General features: G+C 37.3%; 1 protein-coding gene across 2 annotated transcripts in view; it reads right to left on the reverse strand.

The window, feature by feature from the left end:
• Positions 1-4267: 4267 nt before the first annotated feature.
• Positions 4268-25340, reverse strand: part of GRB14 (growth factor receptor bound protein 14) — a 122572-nt gene continuing 101499 nt past the window's right edge. For both annotated transcript variants that reach the window (XM_037143069.2, XM_037143070.2), the window contains 9 exons: positions 24309-24446; positions 19442-19552; positions 19153-19248; positions 13362-13442; positions 8355-8471; positions 8194-8266; positions 7967-8054; positions 5881-5974; positions 4268-4646 (listed from right to left, as the gene is read on the reverse strand). In XM_037143069.2, the coding sequence (XP_036998964.2) occupies positions 4500-4646; positions 5881-5974; positions 7967-8054; positions 8194-8266; positions 8355-8471; positions 13362-13442; positions 19153-19248; positions 19442-19552; positions 24309-24446 (945 nt within the window). In that variant the 3' untranslated portion in view covers positions 4268-4499. The remainder of the gene's footprint in view (positions 4647-5880; positions 5975-7966; positions 8055-8193; positions 8267-8354; positions 8472-13361; positions 13443-19152; positions 19249-19441; positions 19553-24308; positions 24447-25340) is intronic.

The following is a 25340-nucleotide window of genomic DNA, read 5'->3' on the forward strand; positions in this document are numbered from 1 at the left end:
GAAATGGAAGACAGCAGGAAAAGAGGAAGAACAAACATGAGATGGAGTAAGTCCATAAAAGAAACCATAGGCTTGGGTGCACAGGAGCCAAGCGGGGCTGTTGACAGCGGGACCTGGTGGATGTCGTCACTCATTCGGAGTCACCCAGGGTGGAAGCCAATGTAACAGCACACAGTACACACATATTTCCCATCTGTCAATTACTGTTACGTCAGGGGAGGGAGATGGAAAGTGTCAGAATCCCAAAGCTCACTTTGTGTTTTTAATCAGCAAGAAGAGCAGGAGAGTCTGCAGGGTATGGCACAGGTGAGTAGTTATCCACGTAGTCCCCACAGTTGGGCTGAGCACTCTCCCCCACTGCACCATAACTATGGCTACTTCCATAAAAGCAGTCTTACAGGAAAGACTGAAACCAGGGTAGAGGCACAATGTATAACGTATACTGTGTTATTCTCAGCAGGAAGGGTACACAAGAGGTGGCAGAGCAAAGGCACTCAGTGGCAGAGGGGGCAATGTTCCAAGAAGGTGGGCTTCTAAATGGATAACCACTGATGTAATGAAAAACACATCGTTTAAGATCTGGACCGTGTGCTACTTCACAGTTGGCCTTATTTCATCACAACTTAAGAAGTGAATGATGATGATGGTGTTCTCTCTTGCATACACATGCAGAAACTGATTCAACCAAGGCTGCAAATCCACCACGTAACGGGTTGGAATGCAAGTCCACAAAGTCCATTTCAGTTATGATCTTAACTCCAGTTTCTAGTGCCTTTGTGTGTTATGAGAGGTTGAATTAGGAAGTGGTAAGGTTTTTATAGTTATAAGGAGAACTGGAATAAAAAAACTAGTCACATGATACCCCAACTGCAGAAACAATTATTTATGCGGGTTAGAAATTTACTTGGGTACCTTAATTAAGTTGGAGAATCTCTGCAATGAACTTTAGGGCGAGTGTAGTTATATGCTCAGCCATGGTTGGCTGGCCTTTCTCTTGTTCACATCTGTAATTTGTGGCATGAGGTATATGCAATTAGAGACATTACAACCGGTGCCCCAGTTACCAGCATACCTAAATGTCACAGTTAAAGCTCTGGGAGCCAAGGCTGGCAGGAGGTAATACATTCCCACAAGAAGCCAGTATAAAAGCTCTGTATTTACCCAACTAGTGTGGGTAAAGGTGACCGAGAATCACCCACTGTGTTCTCTGGAGAACACAAAACAACATGGGAGGCGTTGTATAGGCGATAGTCAACACGGCCAGAAAGCAGCAGGTCACAGTACAAGCAGGCTTTCCCCAGAGGTCCACCAACCCATACAACAACAGTTATGTTTCTATAATTAGTTTGCTTTGAAATTCTAATTGTTTTAGACGTTTAGAGGCATTTTGTTTTTTGATAAGGTCTATAAAGTCTATCAGGGTGCTAGAGAGACCCACAGCACAAAAAAGCTTAAACATGTCTGAAACACCAACTTGTAACCACTACCCATGACAATCTTTCTTCTTCAAAAAAGTCAACATCCACAGTCTGATATCACTACCATAATACAAATACCATCTATACAGTCAGGGCACACACCATTGCACATGTGAAGCGAGTCACGATTTTGATTGAAACACTCCTGATTATTTTTATCCTGTTTGATTAGTTTTCTTGAATGTCTCAGAATAATTACTTAATTTTTCCATATAAGAAAATTTTGTAAAATGACCTGGACCAGGTTGGTCTGCTGGGTTTTCTCCTTTCTAGGAGAATGAAGCACGCGAACTCCAACATATGAAAAGAAAAAAGAAAAAAAAACAGAGCTGATTTGTCCTAATCTTTATCCAAAATGGTGCAAGGTAGCAGAACATAGCTAAGTCAAAACAAATAAAAAATAATTCAAAGGAAATTCACATTTTTCTTGGAAAGACATTTTAATACTGTATGAATGTGTCTGACCATCCCAGATTTGATTTCATATTATATTAAACACACACAAACACACACACACATTCAAAAACCCTCTCCCAGAAGGAAAAGGGAAGGCTAATGTCAAGCTTTCCTCAATAATTTTTTTGACTCATGCTTTAAGATTCAAGTAAGCAATTACATTCAAAATCTGGCTCCACAATAACTTTAGATTATGAATGAAGTTAAAGGCACAAATAACTAAGACAAGCACAAATTGGTCAATTTAGAGTCTGGTATTTAAAATACTACATTTTCTGATAGTGTCGATTTGAACTGGGTCCAAAATGAGAAAACACATTTCAATTCCAAACACAAAGTATTTTTATAAATCAAAAATAAATCAGAAATGCTCAGGGCTATTCTTATAGCTCCTCCATTTAGAGGTCATATGTGTCTTTCAAGCCTTCACAGACACCAGATCGGTATTTTATAACATCAAGTTAATGTTCTAAGTTTCAGTGTTTAAAGAAATAGGTTTGCATCAGCTAAAAAATGAAATAGTTAAAAAATTCCACCAATACTTTTTCCAGCAATTGATGTTATTAGCATTTTATAATGTTTTCACATGCTGTTATCAAAAATGTATACATTTAAAACTAAAGTATGCAGTTCTGAAATAGTTTTTAAAAATCTAACCATACCACAATATTGTTATAAGGATTAATTAGAGGCAATGGGCAATATTTTGTATGATCTGGATGTTTATATTTTGTTTCTCTTATCTTAAAAAAAAAAAGAATAAATATCCTACCCATGGAAAGTGGAAAAAGCAGAATTATAGGATCTCAGTGGCAGAGGGGGCAATGTTCCAAGAAGGTGGGCTTCTAAACAAAACCTTCCCAGATGATCTCAAATAGGAGATAAGAGAGGTCAGTGACTTATGTTTCTAGTCTTTGGCTTTTGTACTGATGTTGCCTGGATAGGACACTGGGAAGGGGGTAAGCAAAAAGAATAACACAAACTTATCTATTAGGATCTTAATAGATTTTTTAATCTTTGTACCAATTTTAATTGGCTTAGTGGTCTAGTAGTATAGTAAGGATCTAAGTAGCTTTCATAAAGTTACAGCATGAGGGCAAATACAAAATATTAAGGTGACAATGTAACACCATCGTACATTATATGCCACAAGAAAGCATATGTAAGTTATTGATATAAAAGGTCCCTCTAGCCCTGGCTGGTGTAGCTCAGTGGATTGAGTGCAGTCCTGTGAACCAAAGGGTCACAGTTGGACTCCCAGTCAGGGCACATGCCTGGGTTGTGGGCCAGGTCCCCAGCAGGGGACATGCAAGAGGCAACCACGCATCGATGTTTCTCTCCCTTTCTTTCTTCTTCCCTTCCCCTCTCTCCAAAAATAATAAATAAAATATTTTTTTAAAAAGTCCCTCTCTATTTTGATCATTTTCTTAAAAACGAGTCTCTCTCTCTCCCCCTTCCCCTCTAAATAAATAAAATATTTTTAAAAAACCATATAGAATCATGCACTGAATATAGTCAATGATGATCTGCATATATGATAATGGTCCCATAAAATTATAATGGAGCTGAAAAATTCCTATCTCCTAATGACATAAGAGCTGTTATTAATGTCACAGTATACTGCGTTGCACACATACTTACCATTGTGTTACAACTGCCTGTACTGTTCAGTACAGTAACATGCCGTAGAGGCTTGTCACCTAGGAGCAACGGACTACACCATACAGCTTAGGTGTGTAGTAAGGTTTGCCATGTAAGTTTGTGTAAGTACGTTCTGTGATGTTTCCACAGTGATGAAATTGCCTGCTACATTTCTCAGAATGTATCCTTGCCATTAAGAGACTCATAACTAGGTAATTCCAGTCAATTATTAAGTGAATGGAAAGAATACGATGAATAACGTGTAAGAGGTGTAATATCAGTGAAAATACTATATTACAATTAATAATTTAATAATGTAATAAAAGTTATCTGGAAAAAATCAATATATTTCAAAATAATTTTAAGCTGCTACCTCAAAATATCATTTGATTTTAAGGTTATAGTATACTAAAAAAAATACATAATTCAAGATAGTTTTTAGTTTTATTAACAGATCATGGGTAGCATCTTTTAACTGATAGCAAGTTTTTAATCATACTTCTTAAGTTATAAGAAAAAGTAGTGTAATTTAAACTCAGTCCTCAAATAATTCATTTTGAACCCAATATTTTTTTCAAATTTTGAGTTGATAATCCTAATGCCTCTACAGTAAGGACAGAAAAATGTTTTAAAAAATGCATATTTGAAGTAAGTAATATAGTAATGTAAAAATCACACAGGGACACACCAAATCATTCTTTTTCTGAGGTTTAATTTTAACTAATGAATTTTAAATGATGGATACAACAGCAATCCAAATCTTTGCTTATTATCAATGCACAAACTATTTTTTGTAACTTGAAGGTGAGATTCTTTTCACCATGGCAATGCTTTCACCCTTTTTATGGTCTTCCTTTTTTCCTTTTTAATTTTTTTTTCCTTGACTCCTTCTTCTTCAAGTTTAACAAGTCACTTCTGGTTTGGCTAAAGTGCAATTCTAGCACAATAATGTTTCAACTTGCAAGGAAGAACGCCCTTGTTGAGCTGATAGAACTCCACCAGCTGTATCAGATCTGTAAACCTCGTGTGGCCGTCGTCCAGGGTGTGGAACATTTCACCATCATCTTCCACCTGCAAGAGGAAAAATAACAAAGTCGTGAGAAGGGCAAACCAGCCAGCAGGGCAAACACGTTCTATTGCATACTGCATCTTTATATGCCCAAATTCAAGCATATAGTAAAAAGAATGAATGGCATGTCAATTTCTTTTTCATAACCTCACCTGCATTGAAAGGAAATATCATCTGATCCTGGTATAAGCAATGTGGCTGTACTTTCTCTACCTCTAGTTCTTCAGTGTTCGTTAATTAGACTAGTATGACTATTCTGAATCAATACACAGTGAGAATGCTGAGCTACTCAGTGCATTAATGACCCCACTTACAGACATTAACTTCCATTTCTAAATGTTGTCTACCTAACAGGCTCACTTAGTATATTAAAAATGAATATTCACATAATTTGTATGAGTAAATTGATTCTGAAGCAATAAAATATTATGTTAATGGGCTGACAGAGTTCTTTTTTTGGGGTCTTGTCAGTAAGCTCTCCTGGCATTAGGCAATTCATTCATGCCAGGGACATCGTTCACATAATCAATGAAGTAGGGAAGACACTTCATATAGATTCCGGATTATTCTAAAAAGAGTCAGTTCAAAAGGAAACACCAGTAATTTAGCAATCTCATGTAACACTTCCTGAAAGTAGAATAATTCTCTATTCCACACTACCTGGTTCCAACATACTGATCACATGCGTACTCACCCAACCTACATGTGCACACGCACCAGAAGAAGCAACAAAAACCCAAAAGCAAGTTGTGCCACTCAGAAGCAGAATCATAAAAAAATGTTAAATGTGCTCGAAATAGTTTAAACCATTTCCGGTTCTGCAGCACCTGTGCATCCATCCACGATGAGTAAAAACCAAACTACAAAAGCACAAATGAATCAAAACTAAACAGATTCAGGGACAACAGAGAAGAAAGGGCTCTAAAATAATGGTTTTTAAAGAATTGCTAGTAGAATTCAGGAGTAAGAATTTTTAGTGGCCTTTTAACAACCAGGGGCATGGGGTCTATAAGATATTGCTAAATCAAATTTCATGGGAAAAGAAAATTTAATTTTTACAATTCCTGTATTTCTTACATTAATTCAGACTCATAAAACCATTTATGCCAAACTTAACTCTGGTCAAAAAACTCCCAAATTTTATTTAATGAAAGAACCAGAGACAACCAAAGTTTCCAAAAGTGTACACATCAAGATCACCTCTAATATACAAACGTGAAATCACAAATTACTTACCGGTATAATTTGAAAGTGCTTTATTTTTTGTGCATGACTCATTGACAGCACAAACGTTTTGGGGTTACTCTGGCTATCCCGGACCAAGAAAACGCTAAAGAAAGAGAAAGAATTTCAGTATGTTTCCACAATTACTTCTGGTTTTCATAGAAATACAGCATGTGACAAAACCAGAACGTGTACACATAAATGTAGCCAGTTTTCTCCCTCTGTGTATTCAATGATGGGATTATCCAACATGGTATATGGTATAACATTACCTTCTACTATAAAACTGTCTTTCGTGCTAATTTTAATAGCCCATTTGAAAGACTGTTTGCTTACAATAACTCATATAAATGCTATGATGGCATCAATAATTGGTGCTGTCTCCTTTTTTCCACTGAGAAATTAAGTATTTACATGTAACTATTTTGCACAGAGAATGGAGCATTAGCATATTGCTGTTTTAACTTCTGGGTCATATTAGGCCCTGGAAGAAAAAATTGTTTAAATTAGAAAATTATTTTTAACCACCGCTTCTGGATCCCCTTTTTTTCTTGTTTTTGGTTCTGACTGTTACATACACAACAGAAAGCGAGAAATAAATATGTTCTAAAAAAATAATCCTGAAATCATTTATTAAATATCTGAGCAACATATTTTAAGGTAAAGAAACACCCAATAGCATGTTCTTTAACCGTGAAAAATGCAGCAGAAAAACCTTTATGATGTCAAGCCAGTAAAACAAGACATGGCCTAATGGCCTAAGAGAAAAGTGCTGCCAGGCATGGATTCCTCCTTACTGGCAATTCAGTGAAAAACCAGCCTTGCACTAATCGCTGGCACATGGACTGCAGAGTCTCCAGGGGTGACTCCAGTACTAATCTCAGTGTGCCTGGGCAAAGAGGCAGCCAAGTTGGAGCCAGCACAGATGTCTGATGACATCACCCATTTCAGTTACGCTGCGTGAGATCCCAACATTGCATCACTGGGAAATGGGAAGAAAGGGAGTTTCACTGGTCAATGAAGCTTACCGCTCCCTTTCCCGAGTAAGTCACCACTACCACCTAGTGGCCTGCCCTGCATCAGCACTTCTTTCCAAAGAAATACCAGAGAGAAAAATTTTAATTAAAAAAGTATAGATACTATCATTCTTTGTGCAATTATTTCATTCAATTTACAAAAACTGGGCTCAGAAAGAAGGGAAATTATGATCCTCCAAAACATTTATCTATTTTTCCTGGTTTATTTCTTTTCTTAGTCTCATCATATTGTGATTCTGCTGAATGTCCAAATTTATATCTAAAAAGACCGTGCCCCATGTAGGGAAGCATATTAAAATCTTTTCTTATTTAGAATCTAGTGAAATTCTGACTTGCTATTAATAATCTTCCATGTGAAGATGCATTTTTATCCAAATGTCAGTATTAAATCACCTTGAAATCTTGTCATCTTCTTAAGCCAACCCTTGAAAGATATAAGAGCCCATCCCCCTTGTTTAAATTGATGCTAGCTCCATGTCTCATCTAAACCTCAAAACGACCTCGTCAACTGTATTGTATTTGGGAAGAAAATGTAGTCAGTATTATAGGAAGTGTCTGAAATACATTGACAAAGAAAGTCTTTAGATTATAAATTGTTCATAATATATTTTATATTTCTCCTGTATCTTCCATGGTACCCCCCTAAAAGATAATGTGAGAAAATGTCAAGAAGGACTCTTTGTATAGGTTGACATTACCTCAAGTTTTTAAAATTTAGATAAAAGGACATTGGAATATGAACAGAAAGGAAAAAAAAAGGAAAGTCTAAATATATAAGCAATCTTTTACTTAACATACCCTGAATCGAAATTTGATATTAGTGATTATCGGTTAAGAGCAGAGCACCCCATTTAGTTATCTGTTCATTTACGCACAAATCCTAACCATACATGATGGAACAGGTATTATACAGATATTTCTAGGATACACTGGCAGCCATCCTTACGGAACAAAGTCCCTCCTGTTTTAGTAAGTCGAAGGCAAAACTCTTTGTGTTGTTGAATAAGTAATCACTGACTACAGCAGAAATAAAAATCACTACCATTCAAAATCAAACTCACCCATCCACAAGTCCTTGCTGAATAATCAGTCGCTGAGCTTCATCTCTCGAAATTTTGTGGTGAAACCAAGGCTGGGAGCGGTGGATAGCTGAAGAAACAGAGTGAAGGAATGCAAAGCTTTGTACGAAAGGGTCACAGTTTAATGATATGCGAACTTTCTACCATAAGCCGTCAGTGACTACACCTGAATGCACACCCACCCAGGCCCGGCAAAGATGCCGACATACCCATGTTCACGGCAGAGCTCTGTGAAGAGGCGGTGGGGCTACCGTGAGTGCCCAGGCGTAAACATCCTTTTTTCTGCAAAAGAAGGGAAGAACACATTTCAGCCTTCTGAGCGAAACAAACTCAAATCACAATTCTTTAAAGAACAGGAACCCATCTGTACCCTCCATGCGAGTCCCTCTTCAACTGCGACTGAGAGGGCTTCCGTGGGATTCTCTATGACTCTGCTTTTCTGGCCCGAGAAGTCCATTGCTACCAGGGAATTCTCTGATATACTTCTCTGGAAAAAAAAACCACATTTTTTTAACCATGAAAATATATTTGAAGTTATACTGCAGTGCTGTGCTGACAATACGTTTGCATTCTAGGATGTGGTTCCAAAGGTGGTTAGCAGGACATTAAAATGTTAACAATACATATTCAAGATGAAATGGTGCCATAAAATAGTTTGCTTAAATAAATTACACAGTTATGAGTTAAGGTCAATGAATTAAGTGTTGAATAAAGGGATTAAAACCTTTCAAGGTAAGCATTCCCTTCACCTAAAACAACCCTCTCTTCACATTTTCTGGTAAAACAGGAAGACACAAATTCAGAAAGAAATTTTTAGCCCTTCCTATGGATAAAAAGATCCATTACTTCTGAACTCGGTTCTCTATTATGCTTTGAGAACCATCAATTATCATTTAAATGTCAAATCTATCAAACGATGAAGCAGCTATTTATTAACATTCATGATACACTAAATCTATAACACTGACTTCTACCACGTTTTTAGAAAGAAATACTATGCATTTTCTAACAGAAATGCAGTATGCATTTTATACATTTACCACCTCAACTTTCATCTAGAAAGGTGTAACTTAGAAAACCAAATTTAGTGAAATAATTCAGATAACTCCATATTCTTACATTTTTCTTTCATTTAATATATGAATATTTTTTCATCTTGTGAGAATAATCATGGCAAAATGAGGGCTGCAAAATAAGTCAATGACAAAGAACTGAAAAAAAGGAAAACATCTTTAAACACAATCTTCAACAAATAACGACTATTTGCTAATAATTTTTGTCAGTTACTTTTTGTGCTCATATTTTCTGAATGTGAAAATAAAATATCCAAAACCCGGACTTAATTTTATTTTCTGTTTGTTTAGGGCTCCACTTCACAGCAGCCTGTTAAGAAGTATGCCACCCACGTCATACATCTTAAAAACAGACAGTTGTCAAGTCTCCAGTCAAGGGTGTCACTCAGTTTTTAAAAATTAAAACTCTCCAAAAGAAAAAAAATTCAAACACTATGGACAATGGACAATGTCTAAGTTCTTCTCTACTCATTAATAGAGGAAGGCTATTAACAAAAAAATGGAAGGCTAATAGTAAATGAGGAGCCAATGTGCATCGGAAGACTCACGGCTTAAGATCATTGTGTATCTCTCCACAAAGGTTCAGCCATTTCTAACTCAGCCTAACAGTCTATAGTCACAAGGGTGCCTGAAACCTCATTCACACACAAAGAATCGGGGTGTGGGCTCATTTATCAGCACATCCCACACTGTGTACTTTACTAGCATTTGTTTTTTCCTCTTCAAATCATGCTACTGAAGTCTACAATCTTATTAAGGTTCATCTTTACTTCCAGAGATCTGACGTGCAATCTTTCATTTGTTACAGGAGCCTTTATAACTGACAGCTGCTCTTTCCGGACAGACACCGTCTCTGGAATCTCTATTTGCTGCCCTACTCACCTGTGATCTGTGCTGGGCTGTGTACCAGCTGGATATACTTTTGCTTTGCCAACTTGAAGGAAAGGCCTCCACCTGCCCAAACCACAGAGTAACTAATCTCAATCATAACGGTGCCTTATCCTTATAATATCTCTACCTCACATGCTACAATAGACTCTGTAATCTTGAGTTCCTAATAACAGGAAAATACTGTTAGGAAAAATAAATAAATAGATGCAACCTGTTTGTTTTGGCCTACAATACGATAGGCTAGAATGTAAAACAAGATCTCATGCTCCATAATCACTTGACATAAGTAAGGAATCTACAATACAATTAAGCACTTTCTTTTTTATTTTATATATTCATTTTTTAGAGAGAGTAGAGGAAGGGAAAAAGAGAGGGAGAAAGACATTGATGTATGTATGAGAAAAACATTGACTGGTTGCCCCTTGCATGCCCCCAACTGGGGACCTGGCCCACAACCCAGGCATGTACCTTGACTGGGAATCAAACCAGTGACCTTTTGGCTCATAGGCCAAGGCTCAATCCACTGAGCCACACCAGTCAGGGAACAAATAAGTATTTTCATTTGCTACATTAACTACACTAGAGGGAGACACAAGAATATAGTAAATTTTCTACTGAATGGCAGGTGGTGGATAAAAAATTAATAGTTTACCTTTGGTGGACAAAGAAATGAAACTGAAGCAAAATTGGACTTGAACTCAAAAGGTCATTTTCAGCTCAATTTCTTTCACATAGAAAAGCAATGCTGATAACATTCAGAATCAGTGTATTTTTCAAAGTATTGCTAGTTCTTTCTTCTAGTGGTATAAACAGGGCAAACCCTAAAAAAAAGGGTCCACAATTTTAAGGGCATGCCTCTTTTTTTGAGAAAGGCAGGCCTGGGTATAGTGTGGATTATCCAAGCCAAACACTGAGATCAGATCTAGTCACTCTGAGTGGACATAAAATGTTTTTCAGGCAGTTTAGCTGAGTGACAACTATAGCCATTCACTGTCTGCCACCCCATTAAAAAAAAAAATCTAGATAAAGCTGCAGTGTATTCCTTAGCAAGAGGGCATAAAAGTTCCTCAGATGTTGTTCTCTCATTAACTTCACACAGGGCAACCAGACAGCAGAGATTAAATTAATTCTATAAATTATGCAACTGCCCTCATAATTTACACTGCAGGACACCAGTGACTCCATCAAGGTCACACAGACAATGCACGGTAAAAGCAGAGACAGGCAGGCTCTGTCTACGGTTCTTTCATGTACCACGGAGTGGGGGGCACAGGGAAGAAACTGTGGTATGGAACGCTTAGGTCAGGGTCAAAACTGAGGCAGAATAAGACTTTGTGTAGACTTTCTTTCCCCATTCCCTCACTCCATCCAGGAACATATTAACAGATGCTCCTTTTAATGAATCCTCCATTTGCCTTAAAAAAGGACCAATTAATTAATTATATTTGGCTTCCTGAAATATCTGCTAAAGATTTTCATTTCAAGGGCTGACAGTGGTGGCTGTTGCGTGCTATATATAACTACCATGTGCATTATGGCACGAGAATGTGTTTTTCTCATTTCATTTGACAAAGTGTCTCTGAAGAAGATAATCATGTTGTTCCTTTACACTAACTTCTCTGTGTTGCACTGAAAACAGTGCTTGAACGAAAACCAGCAGAAGCCGGTGAGGGGCACTAGTATCCATTATATAGGTCACTGATTCTTCCACAATAATCTAGAAAGTGGGATTCAGTACAGATACCAAAATAAATACAAATACTTCCCCTAAACTTCTTAGTTTTCTTCATGGAAATTAAGGAGGATGGAGCTAAAACCTCAACTGTTTTTTGATCATGACAACTGCCATACAGAACAGACAGGTCCTCATCACACAGACACCTACAGCCCATCTCCTTCAATCCCTGTTTTCACAGAGATTCACCCAACAAGTGTTATTTTCCCATACATGGTGTTGAACAAGGAAAGCTACACAGTAACCAAACTGTCACGTGCATATTGATCAATAGCAGGATCCCTTTCTATGGGAATAGTCAAGAATAATACCATACTTGTATGCGAATAACAGTGATGAGAACAGAAAGTTCTTTGTTTATGATGGTTTTTCCTATGATGAAGAGGACACTAAACAATAATTGCCTTCCAATGCATGACTGCTATTAACATGCTCATCCCAGTAACTTTAGATTCTAAAAGAAATGCAGAAGGATTTAGCAAAGGATTAAGATAATAAAATTCATTACTATTCCTATATATATAGATTGAAAGATAAGGATAAGCTGACAAATTATAAAAATACCTTCAAGTAATTGCTTTTATAAAAATTCATTACATTCCTGTTTCTCATTTTAGGGCTTAAAAGTAATATGATACAAAGATGAGAAAGTTACTCTTCCATAACTTAAAGCAACAGAACTAAAGGACTGGAGTTCTTTTTCCATATTAGTCGATCAGGCTTCATGATCAACATTATTTCATGCTTCGTTCCTAGAACTCGCCCTCTCATCTGCTACATTACATGCGGGAAAATGCTCCTTCCTTGGTCACAGGCTCGAGGAGCGCATTTTTAACCTAAGTGGAAGTGCAGTGTGTTAGCTGATGTGTAACACAGGCACGTACATCTGAATTCCTAATGTACTCAATATTAAAGAGCACAAGCAAATTAGCAGAACATAAAGTTGAATTTTAAAAACAAAGTTCTTGTGTTAATGTACAGAAAGTTAAAATTAGGTCCTAAAGAAGAATGTGTCTGTGTGTGTGTGGTAATAAATACCCAAGTTGTACACAGTGTATATCTGAGAAGCAGCGCTACACTTAAGACAACACATAGCCTGCATTTTAGCTGGCAGTTTTGGATTTTCTGGAGAGCAGCCTGATTGTCAAGAAACTGGAAGTTTAAATATTTTATTGTTAGAAATCCAGAATGCAAAAGAGCTTACATATGTATAGTACAGCTTTTAAAATTCCAAATCTTTACAGTAGGCTATGACAATTCCAGAATTAATATTAAATTAAATAAATAAACCCAAAATCAAAACCAATAATTAAGAAAACATCTATAACTCCATGAAAAATATTCTATATATTATCTTATTAAGATCTAATCTTCAAATGTTGTAATGAGACAGAAGGACTCATGTAATTCTTTCAAATAGTTATATTTTCTTTAACATACAGCTATCTATTTTAATTGGATATTTCATGTATACTCTACTGCTGTGATTTTACTTCATAGGCTGCAATCATACAAACTCTTAAGAAAAAATAACTCAATACAACATTAAGGTAACATGATGCCAGAGTCATTTTATTTGATTAAAAGAAAGAATATACATGCATTATAATGAACTGCAACTGCAAATTAAGATAGCATAAATATAAAATGAAATATAGGTTCAAAATATGGTCCTTACCATGGGCGATATACTCTGAGAACTGCAGCCACTTCTACCTTGATATGGATGCATGTAATTCTGGTACAGCTGCATGCCGTACTGCAGAACAAAGGGGTAAAGACACAGTCTCACCACTATTAATACACGGATAATTTACATTAATTATACATCATCAAACAAAAAATAAAAATGATAAGCATTCCTTGAAACAAGTTAAAGCAACAACATTTTTGAAAGATAAACCTTTAGGGCCTTAAAATGATACATTTAAAAATAATGTTTTTTATTTGTACCCACTATTTAAGGTCTACCTCCCCAGTACATTTCTATACACTATTTTTAGCACCAACAGCAGCACTGTTGGGAGGGGTACACCACCTAGTAATAAGAAAGCTCACTTGGGAAGAAGTGACAGACTTTATGGTCCAAAGACTCTGCAGACACATCCTAAGCAAAACCAGGTAAAATTTACCATAACTTTCAATGACTGGTTGATGAATTATATTGTCTCTTTGGCAAATCCATGCACTAGGCCCTATGTCAAAGATCTCTGGCTCTGCAACCTCCTCTGGTAACATTACATTTATGTGACACAGTTTCATGGTTGGCTCTAAATTCAGGGAAATCAAAATGGTGGGGAATGAGGCAAGTTCAGACAAAGGGCCACAAAATATAACATAAATGGCAGTAGATAAGAACTGCAGCATCTTTACTTTCAGGAGGTAGCATCATAAAACTCGGGCTGCCAGGCTACAAAGAGAAAATAGACTAGACTATAGTACCAGATTATTAATTTCAGAATCATTAAGAATACCAACTGCTATGACTAGACTTATCTTGCAGGGGTCCCCATCTTAAACTGGAAGATAACCCCCTTAGATTTAAATCACTTTGGTACAGAGAAGAAAGAAAATAAAAGAAAGAAAAGGAAGAAAGGAAAAAAAGAAAAAGGAAAAGAAAAGAGAAAAGAAACCAATGGGACCAAGAGGGGTTTTTTGTTTGATTGTTTTTGTTTGTTTGTTGTTTGGTTTTTGTGTGTGTGTGTTTTTTTTGCTATACTCTACAATTCTCTCCATTTTATGGAGCCATATTGAACTTATTAAAAGTAGGTCCTATATAAAAAAAGACACATCATGGAAACCAATCTTACCCTTAGGGTGAATATCATTTAAATATTCCAACAGAGCTGTTTCTTTACTAAAGACTATTTCCTTAAAAATGATTTCAGCAAACTAGATATATTTGGTAATTAGGCAGAAAATCAGAGTGGGGCGAGGAAAGTCACTGTGTTTAAGATTCTGCTTTCAACCCACACTCATTTAAAATTCTCTGTGTTGACTTCTTTTACCCAATTATTTCCCAACTTTAAAAAATCATTTTTTGATTTAAAGTTTGATTGACATTAATGAGACTTAATAAAATTTATTATAAATAAACTCTAAGCCTACAATAATTTAAAAAAGAAGACGGAGGAGCTCCATTCCTAGTGAAGTTCATTTTGGAGACTATACAATAGCCTCCAACCAATACTGTCACAAGGTCCATGCTGCTTGGCCACCTTTTATTTATCTGCAGTGAAAAGCCTGCTACCCACTAATAAGACTGTTTTCTTCAGAGATGTATTGTCCCTGGTACCTGTGGCGCTGGCTAGTTGCTTCTGTGCTGTTGGAGGCCTTTGGTAGGCATTTAACTCTGGCCAAGGGGTAGGGCATGGGTCACTTTATCATTACCCTGTCCCTATGGAGGAGTGTCACCCAATATGTTTGAGTGAAGTAGCAGAGTTTTAATTGAAGGAAAGGGAAGCAGACATGTAACTAGGACACTGTGGTTGAGCAAAATGCCTTTTCCAAGTCTCAGATTTTCTGATTCTGTACATAACTGGGATTTCTCCAAAGAGAACAGGAGTATCTCCATCTGATGTTACATGAAAACAAAAGGGAAATGAGAATAAAAGAGGCCACCTTCTCGGGGGAGGCTATGTCTAGTACGTAGTATATAATGAAAACTAGAGGGTATTTCCAGTCCAGCCAACATAACATAGACTACTTTGTCCCTGCTTCTCCTAAGTACAGCAAATCCTTGAATAATGTCATTTGATTAAAACATTGATGAGAGAAAAAAAGAACTGACTCCTAGCTGGGGCCACTGTCTGTGTGGAGTTTGCACCTTTTCCCCGTGTGTGGGTTTTTTTTCTGGGGACTCTGGTTCCTTTCCACATCACAAACATGTGCATGTGAGGTGAACTAGCATGTCTACGCTGTCCCACCTGAGTGAGTGCATGTGAGGGTGCCTGTGACGGAAGGGTGTCTTGTCTGGAGTTGGTCCTGCCTTGTACCCTGAGCTGTCCAGATTGGCTCTGCTGCCTTCAACCCTGAAAGGATGGGAAAATCATTTTCTCACTTATTTTTAAACATCTTTCTTAAATGATGTAAAACTCACATTTATTTCAATGTTTGAGGTCTGTATTTAGAAGTTTGGTGATGTTTATTTGACCAGAACTATACCATAGAAACTTAACTCTGGTTTTATCAATTAGCTTTAGGTATACTGGTTTCATTACACATCATTTCTAAAGTTGCAGTTTTCAAGAACCTATCAAGGATATTAAGTGAGGGCTTACTGTGCAATGGTAAACTCTGGAAATAACATGATAGAAAACCAAAGGTGAGGATCCAAAGATACCAGGTGACCTCAGTCACACCAGCCACAGGGATCAAACAGGCGCCCCATTGACAACCTGGCAGGAAAACCAACTCAGTCCCCTATTAGCGTGTTTCAGGTGTGTCTGTGCTGACAAGCCCAGACTCATGAATCTGGATATTCTGAAGTGTACAACAGATCAAGCTACTTTCCTGTTTGAACTCCTTCACGGGTTTCTCATGGCCCCAAGATAAAGGTCCTCACTGGTGCTTGCCTCCCTCCCTAGCCTCAACTGGAAAAGCTTTACCATAATTAAAACATATGGGGAGCAAACCAATGTGGGAGCAGAATAATGGCCCCCACAGATGCCCACATCCTAATCTCCAGAACCTATGACTATGTTAGGCTAGATGGAAAGGGGGAATGAAGTTGTACGTGGAATTACGAGCGCTAATCAAGTGACCTTGAAATAAGGTGATTATCCTGGACGACCCAGCTGGATCCACTGTAACCACAGAGGTCCCTGTTAGCAGATGGGGGACCAGAAGAAAAAGAACCAGAGCTACGGCAATGCGAGAAGGACTCGGTGTGCACTGCCGGCTGTGAGGGAGGATGAAGGGGCCACGAGCCAGGGAATCTGGGTGGCCACTAAGGCTGGAGAGGGCAAGCAAACAGGTTTCCCCTTGGCCCTTCAAAAGAGAATGTAGCCCTGCGGTCACCTTATTTTCAGGCCAATGAAGACCCCTTTCAGACTTCTGAATGACAGAGGGGTAAGATAATACATATGTACTGTTTTAAGCCATGACTTCAGTGGTAATGTGTTATAGCAGCTCTAGAAAACTAATGTAACAGAGCATGAAACTGGACATTTATGACCTACAAGTGGCTTTGAGGAGAGTCAGGCGAGAGAGAAAAGTGAGAAGGGGACAACCTGCCAGAAACTAAGTGTTCTGTATATGAAATGATCATAAATTCTTAGACACACACTTCTCCTCAGAGTTTAACATCTTTACATTTGACTTATAATCTGTGGCATTTTATATTCACCATGGATCAGCCAACTTGTCACGGCCTAAAATGGGTGGGATTGAGAAATCATTAGCATCAAACCTTGCACAAGAGATATCAGTGGCTTGAGAGACAACCCCACAGAACAGAGCAGGGCGTCCATCTGCGAGGTTCAACTTTCCCAAACATTTTGAGAGCATACAGCTCGATAGTCTGTGGAAAATATGAATATCCTTGACTCTGAGGTGAAAATGATTTAGAAAAGCCAGACTTATAATATAAAAAAGCTTAAGGATATCTTAACTAATTTATTTTACACATATTTTTATATATTTGTATGTATGTGTATATCTCTGTGTACATACACAAATTGATAAATGATGAAAATCTAGGGCTACATAAATCTAATTAAATGAAAATAAAAATTATAAGTAATATGAAAGCATCATATAATATTATTGGCATAATTCTTTCTAGTTACACACAAAAATGCTGGTGTATCCTCGTGAAGTCAGTGGTGTGTTAGATTCACTGAAAGACTAATCTACGGAAGTGGGCTTACCACCTGCCTCTGGGCTGGGTCCTAACTTTGAGCCCAAGTTAGAAGGGAGAAAGATTTGGCTAACAAGGTGGGAAAGCATGTCTTCTACTGGCCTTCTGCAATTCTGATGGAAGGGGAGAGAAAATCAGAGACCTAATGGTATTTTCTCTACCATATTCACAACAGTCAAAGGGTACAAACAATGCAAATACCATCCACAGAAAAATAAACTGCTTATTTAACATACATAGACATACAGTGGAACATTATTCATCCATAAAAGAAAATAAAGTACTACTGATGCATGTTACAATGTGAATGAACCATAAAACATTATGTTACGTGAAAGAAGCCAGACACAAAAAGTCACCTACTGTATGATTCTGTTCATATGAAAGAGATAGATTCATAGAGATAGAACAAAGGTTGGTGGATGCCAGGGGCCGAGAGTAACTGCTTAATAGGTACAGTTTCCTTTAGAGGTGAAGAAAATAGTTTTTAAATTTTTTTCATTTATTGATTTTGTGAGAGATGGAAACATTGATTTGTTGTTTACTTATTTATGCATTCATTCATTGGTTGCTTCTCGTATGCACAAAGACAGGAGACCAAACCTGCAATTCTGGCGTATTGGGATGATGCTCTAACCAACTGAGCAAGGGCAAGAAAGTGGGCCAGGGCCAGGGCAAGAAAATGTTTTGGAGTGAGACAGAGCTGGTGTTCACACAACACTTTGAATATACCAAATGCCACTGAGTTGTTCACAGTAATCTGATTAATTTTATATTATGTAAATTTTACGTCAATTAAAAAAAATAAAAGAATAAAAAACAAAACCCTCTTCCAAACCTGATATGACAACTGATCTGATTCTGATTATTCTGACCTTCCTCAGAAGAAAATGGTTAATAATTTTATAATTTTAAATTTAAAGTTGTGTTAAATTTACGAGCAGAGAGGTTTCAAATATAAATGCTTTCTATACATTCTGGAAGAAATCGATTCTGTGCCTTTCCTATCTACCTATCTTTAGAACATCCTTATTCCTTTGAAAATGTTTACCCACAATTATACTTATGAAAGTTGTAATTTCTATTTAACACAAAGGTAGATGCTTTAATAATATATCTATAGTAAACTTTACATAATAATTTGAGTTATACTTAAAATAGAAAGCAATTTACACAATACAAAATGAAATACAAAACAACTACACTAAAGATATATATCCAGGTGGGCACATTTTAAAACATACTTCATAATGAATGGATTGATGGCAATGTTTTTAAAATACACACTAAGTCATGTACCAGAGAAGTTTCAATCAGTTCTACTGGCTATAAATGTATATTCTTAGGTAAAATTAAAATCAGAACATTTCTAAAAGCAGAATACTTCACACAAAAAAAGATAAATGAATTAAGTTATTCCACTCTACTCTGCAAATGTTTATCTTTTAGAGAAAAATAAGATACACACATCAGGTGGTGGTGATTTTCCTTCTTACTCACATACCCACACAGACTCATGGCAAATCTTTGCAGTTGGAAATACAGCTATTTTCAAACCTTGATGCTACTCCCAGCATTTAATAGAAATGCAAGATTGCAGTGAGATTACCTTAAGCAATCTAATCGCGGTCACCCAGCACGTCCTACTCTGCTCTTCTTCTGCACAGAGCATTTTCAGGTCTCGGGGCCCCCGCGCTTTGTTAGGCTAGAAGGCCACAGCACATTGTTTATCGTTAATGCATATCTTGAAGGTAACACCTGTTGAAATAAAAGCCACTAAAATTCTCCCATATGTGTAAGAGAAAGCTATCTCTTTTTAAAAGAAACTAAAAGAAACTCAAGCTTACCTAAAAGGCTGAGGCTTGCTTTATTCATCTATCAAAATATTAAGCCTGTACCTTAAAGCAGAATCCATAGTTAGATGGTGCTCCATGTTTTTTTTTGCCTGCCAGTGACACATAAATATCACTATTGCCAAATTCGCTGAAAAACTGCAAATGCCGGGGTTCCTTTAAAAAAATACATATATATATATGTGAGTGTTGATACAGGTACCTATTTTGCAGTATCTATTTTGTATTTCTATTATATTACATAATTCATATATTGGCAAAAAATTATCCCAAATAATGTCACAGCAACAAAAGGGAAGAAAAGCTGAGACGCTACATTCTTAAATAACCAGGAGCTTGATACCATATCATTTAATTTGAGAAGTAGTAACTTGTTTATAATTTAACTTCCAATATACAAAAAAAAAACCACTTTTCTATTCCAAAATTATTCCCTCTCACCACCATTTCAAGGATTTTGAAGGAGAGAAGACAGAAAGAATGGCTTTTGAAAATATTTTCCTTTCTCGGTTTCAAACAATGGCAGTTCTCTCAAAAGAAGAAGGATGGGTTAAGCTTCTACAGCAGTTAGAGAGGAAAAAGGCAACACAGACAATGATTCGTGCTTCATTCGGAAATAACCATCCCTCGCGTCTTGTGTACTGCCTAACACACCATGCAAGCAACGAGATAGGAGACATGACTATCTTCCTTTACTGAAAGAAGGAAGCCTGTTCCGATGAGCTCAGGGAAATTACTTGGCAGTGGGATGTATCTGATTTTCAAGGCAAAGTAGAATCATGAAGTTATTTCTTCTTGGAGAAATCCATGAGATTTAGAACTGGTCATAGGAAATGACTAGGCCATATTATTCTGTGATAGGTTAATAACTTGGAGAAGTGTTCAATTCTGGGGTTGAATATGTAATCAAAACTGACCAAAACCTATGTCTGTTCTTTAAAACCTTGCTGCTAGCTGTGTGGTTCCCAGCCACACCAGCAGTACCTGGGAGTTTGTCAGAAATACAAAACCTCAGGGCCCACCCTAGACCCACTGAATCAAAACCTGACTTTTACCAAGTTCCCCAATGATTCACATGCACTGAAATTTAGTGATGCTCTAAAAGAAAGAAAGAGAGAGAGAGAGAAAGGAAGGACAGAAATAAAACAGAGCATTCAGCAACTTGAGCAACCAGTTCACATCCAAATCCAAAGAAGTTTCACTCATTCACCAGCAGGCTATGCTGTCCCTGATGACTGGTACAGTGAAGAATTTCTATGTATATCACTGTTTCTCTACATGTCACTGTTTTTAGGCATTTTGACCAATGAATGACTATAGATCCCAATTCCAGGAAAATAACACAGAACAGAAAATTGAAAAATGGACCCAGCCTAGAGCCCGTGGAACAAGGGAGGAGAAAGGAAAAAGATGCTCTGATTGGCATGGCCTTTAAAGCTGAATTCCTACATAGAAACTGATTTGTTAGGGGAAAAATGTCTGATTTCTATGAAAATGAAATAAGAACATCCCTGCCCACTGACACTGTACAAGTCAATGTCACTGAGTCATTCAAATGTGAGAAAATGGCAGCTCAGGAACCACTGGAAGGCCACAGAGGCATGTGAGTTTCCTCTTTTGATTGATTTTCCCCCATTACTATAGGCATATCAAAGGCTTATGGCATTAGAAAACTACAAGGCCGAGGTGGCATGGTTAGTGAAAGCTAAGAGTGCACTTGGATAACATCGGAAGGGTTGGAGAGGAGGGTGTTTCTCTGTAGTTATTAGACGTTTCTCTATAATATAAGCTACAGTCATATCTTCAAGGCTTACAGCAGCGGTTATCTAATTCCTTCACCGCCTACGTCTTTAGAAAGAAAAATAAATCGACACCTTTCTTACAGGAAAAGGGCAAGAATATGGTCTATGTGCCAGGTAGAAATGTCAGTATTAGATACCAGATATCTACATAACTTCTACCACTTATTCTTAAGGTTGTATTATTTATATATATCATTTGTATTTATATATATATATATATATATATATATATATATATATATATATATATATATATAAATTATCAAGAATGACCATCTGTATCATACTGGAGGTTATGTAACACCACACAGCTCTTTATTGAGGGGAACTTAAAATCACTTTCATGTGTAGACCACTGAACATGAGCTTATTAGGCAAGGCTAAAGAGAATATTATGAACTGATGCACAGCGAAGTCAGACACCATCAAAAATAGCTAAGGTCCACACCACAAATAGGGATTTGATGCTTAGGGTTTTGTCTAGCTGAGGGGAAGACCATGGCAAGGATAAAAGCATGGATCAAGTAGAAGGAAGAAGAGCTGTGTTGTACAATGAGTAGGGAAGACAGAGGGTGAAGGGTAAAGTTGATTTTCATGAGAAACCTGTTGCAGAACTAAGAATTCAGGAACTCAAGAGACATTACCATATCCTCCAGTAAAGAATCACTGGAAAACAAACAAACAAACCAAAAACACCACAGTGAGCCATGGCTGGTGTGGCTCAGTGGACTGAGTGACCACCTTTGAACCAAAAGGTCACCGGTTTGATTCCCAGTCAGGGCACATGCCTGGGTTGTGGGTCAGGTCCCCAGTAGAGGACAAACAAGAGGCAACCACACACTGATGTTTCTCTTCCCTTCTTTCTCCCTTCCTTCTCCTCTCTCTAAAAATAAGTAAAAATCTTAGAATTAAAATAAAGCACAGTGAGATAACAAGATTACTAGATTTAAAAAGTGCTTTTCTCTGATTTTAAAAGCACAAAGATGATCCACTGCACGATCGTTCAAAAGACATCTTCCTGTGCACTTCCATACACTAGGAACACTGGGAAAAAAGCAAGTTCATTCAAGTGGTAAAAAAAAAAGAAAGTCTAAAACTTTAATTACAAAAATGGATAATTATTCATCCTAACATTATTTATGACAGAAAAATGTAAAAACTAATTTGGATGGTCAAGAAAAATTAGTTAAATGTATCTCTATGATAAAACATAAGCGGTCAAACAATGCATACTTCCAAGTAAAAGATTTCTGTAAGGGGAAGAGGTCTAAATTAGTAAAGCCCCTTCCATGAAGCATCCCACCACTTACGGTCACACACATGTGCACACAAAGAGCAACAAAGAAAACAGTATGTGAGGAAAAGGAGGAAACTGCGTAAAAAACAGTTGGGGAAAACAGGGTAAAGAGTCAAGGATCACTCCTTTGCGGCTCCTGTTAGGTCCTGTGAGGACCGCTACCCAAATAATTCATCCCCATCATGAACCAGGCTCTGGGATGCTTCACCCTCAGCACAGTGTATCGAGAGCTAGGAGCACTAGCATCTCACTTCTAAGATAATGACCTTTTAGCAAACCTCTTATTCCTGTTTGTTCTATTACAACACTTTCTATTTTTTTTATTTCTTTCTCTAAGAACACTTTAATGCTTCCTCTTTCTTTGCATCAATCGGTCACATAAACACAGCCGTTTTCTATTTAATCTGGCATTTATCCTTTCCTCCTCCACTGCTCATCCTAGGTTAGACCCCATCACCTCCACTTTGAATTACCAAATTATCATCTAATTAGCATCTCTGCTGCTCACCCCTCCCTCTCTCCCTCTCTCTCCCAATCTCCTGCCTCCTTCCTCCTCTCTTCTTTTCTTGATATTTTTAAGCTCCATGTGGCCACACTAATATATTTTTTGAAAATTCTCACCCAAGGATATCTCTTTTTGTTTTTTGTTTTGACTGATTTTAGAGAGCAAGGGGGTGGGGGGGTGGAGAGAGAAAAACATCAATTGGTTGCCTCCCTCATGTGCCCTCCCTGGGATCTAACCCACAACCTAGGTATGTGCCCTGGATGGGAATCAAACTCACAACCCGTTTTTTGTATAGGATGGTGCTCCACCAAGCAAGCCACCAGGACAGGTAAGTCACACTAATCTTACAACCTGATCATCTCACTCTCTTGCTGAAAACTTTTCGCTGGCTTCCTGTAGTGAGTTGAATAATGGCTTCCCCAAATATATGTCCATGTCCTAACCCCTAAGAAACTATGACTATGACATAATTTGGAAAAAGGGTCTTTTCAGGTGAAATTAAATTAAGGGTCTCAAGATAAGATCATTTTAGATTATGCAGTTGGGACCTAAATCCGATGGCAAGTGTCCTTCTAAGAGACACAGGAAGGCAGAGGCAGAGACCAAAGTTAGGCAGCCATGAGCAAAGGGTCCATGAAGCCACGACCAGCCAAGACAGCTAAACCTAGTGAGAGTTTAAAGGATCAAATAATGGGAATGTGAAGGAAATAACAGATAAAAATCTCCAGCATAAAATGAAAATGGGAATTTAAAGGCTGAATGCATATGTTGAGAATCAAGCAAGTGTTATCAGAGTATATTTGAAGGCACCTAAGAAATCTGGCAGGAGAATTACTGAGCACCAATGATTGTAAGAATATTGGAAAACAGCCAGAGAAAAATAACCGGTACCATAAAGAATCAACAATGTTGTCATTGACAATAGATGCATGAAAATACAATTAAAGTAACCTCTCATGAAAACTCTCAAAAGTAGTTTTACTTGAAAGATATCACTGCATTGCATAAAATGTGAACACTTAATACATCACAGACGATATGGCATAGGCTGTATCTACTAGACTACACAGAAACAGCGACTGCGTAATGCTGACTACTGCGGGAAGTACATGTATGAGAGATTATGTACGTGAGTATAGGCATCTGCTGCAGAGCTGGTTTTTAAACAAATTATTACAAATGTTCAAATCCAAAGATTTTTACCAACTCTTGAAATCAAGTAATTAAGTAATAAAAAAAGGAAAATCCATTTTAACTTACAACTTATATATACATGATTTATAACACATCACTGATATTTCCAATTACCTTAGATGTTCCTTTAGTAGAAAAATATAAACCAGATCTTCTTAAAAGGAAGTAAACCTTTTTCCAGGACTTCCTTCCCTGTTCTTTTGCATGTAAGAACCCATGGATTTCAGGATATGTGCTTGAACTTAGAAACATCTGGAAAAAGAAAATCAGACACTCTCATGTGATTTTTGAATCAGTGCTATTGTAATTTAATAGGAATTATGTGAAGATTTTAAATATGAACATGTAATATCTAATGGTATCTTTACCACTTGAATATTATTACAGATATGACAATACGTAAAAAACAAATCAGTCTTTCATTTAAAGTTCCAAATGAAAATATGTTCACAAAACTTACACTCTAAACTATGATCAGCACTTAGCCAAACACCAAAATTATAAGCTAACTGAATATGTCCATTTGAAAAGTTGGACTTCATCTAGGGAGTTAAGTCCTGAGACTTTTCATCTTTTTCTATGATTTTCCTTAAGAACTTATCAATGTCAACTTCATTGTGGGGTATGAAAATTCTAACATCTATTATCGAATCATTAAGAAGGTAAGCCAAGTTCACCTCCCTGATGAGGGTAAAGCAAACAACCTCTTCTTTGTCTCTAGGGTTCTCAGTTGTGAGTAGGTATACCAGGCTGCATTTTCCAAAGAGAACCACAACAATATCCCACATTCCACCTATTCTTCTGAAAAGTGGTCTAGCCACTGAACCATGAGGAGGTGGAGTCTTTGTCTTCATTTCCTGTGAATCTCAGCAAGACTCGCAACTACTCTGACCAACAGAACTGGCAAAAGTGACAGTTAGTGCATTCTAACTATAGTCCTTAATTAGCTTGATGGCTTCCACCACTTAACTCTCGGAAACCAGCTGTCACATAAGAAATGTGACTACCTTGAGACAGCTCTGTGGTGAGAGAGCCCCCAAGGATGAGGCACCATGTGGAGAGAGATAGGCCAAGCAGTACTGGGCAGACGTAGAGAAAAACCAACTTAAAAGGAGATCTTCAACCCCTCTATGAATCAGTGTGCTT

The sequence above is a fragment of the Artibeus jamaicensis genome, unplaced genomic scaffold (assembly GCF_021234435.1).
Source record: "Artibeus jamaicensis isolate MK-2021 breed Jamaican fruit bat unplaced genomic scaffold, CSHL_Jam_final contig_391, whole genome shotgun sequence".
Lineage (NCBI taxonomy): Eukaryota > Metazoa > Chordata > Mammalia > Chiroptera > Phyllostomidae > Artibeus > Artibeus jamaicensis.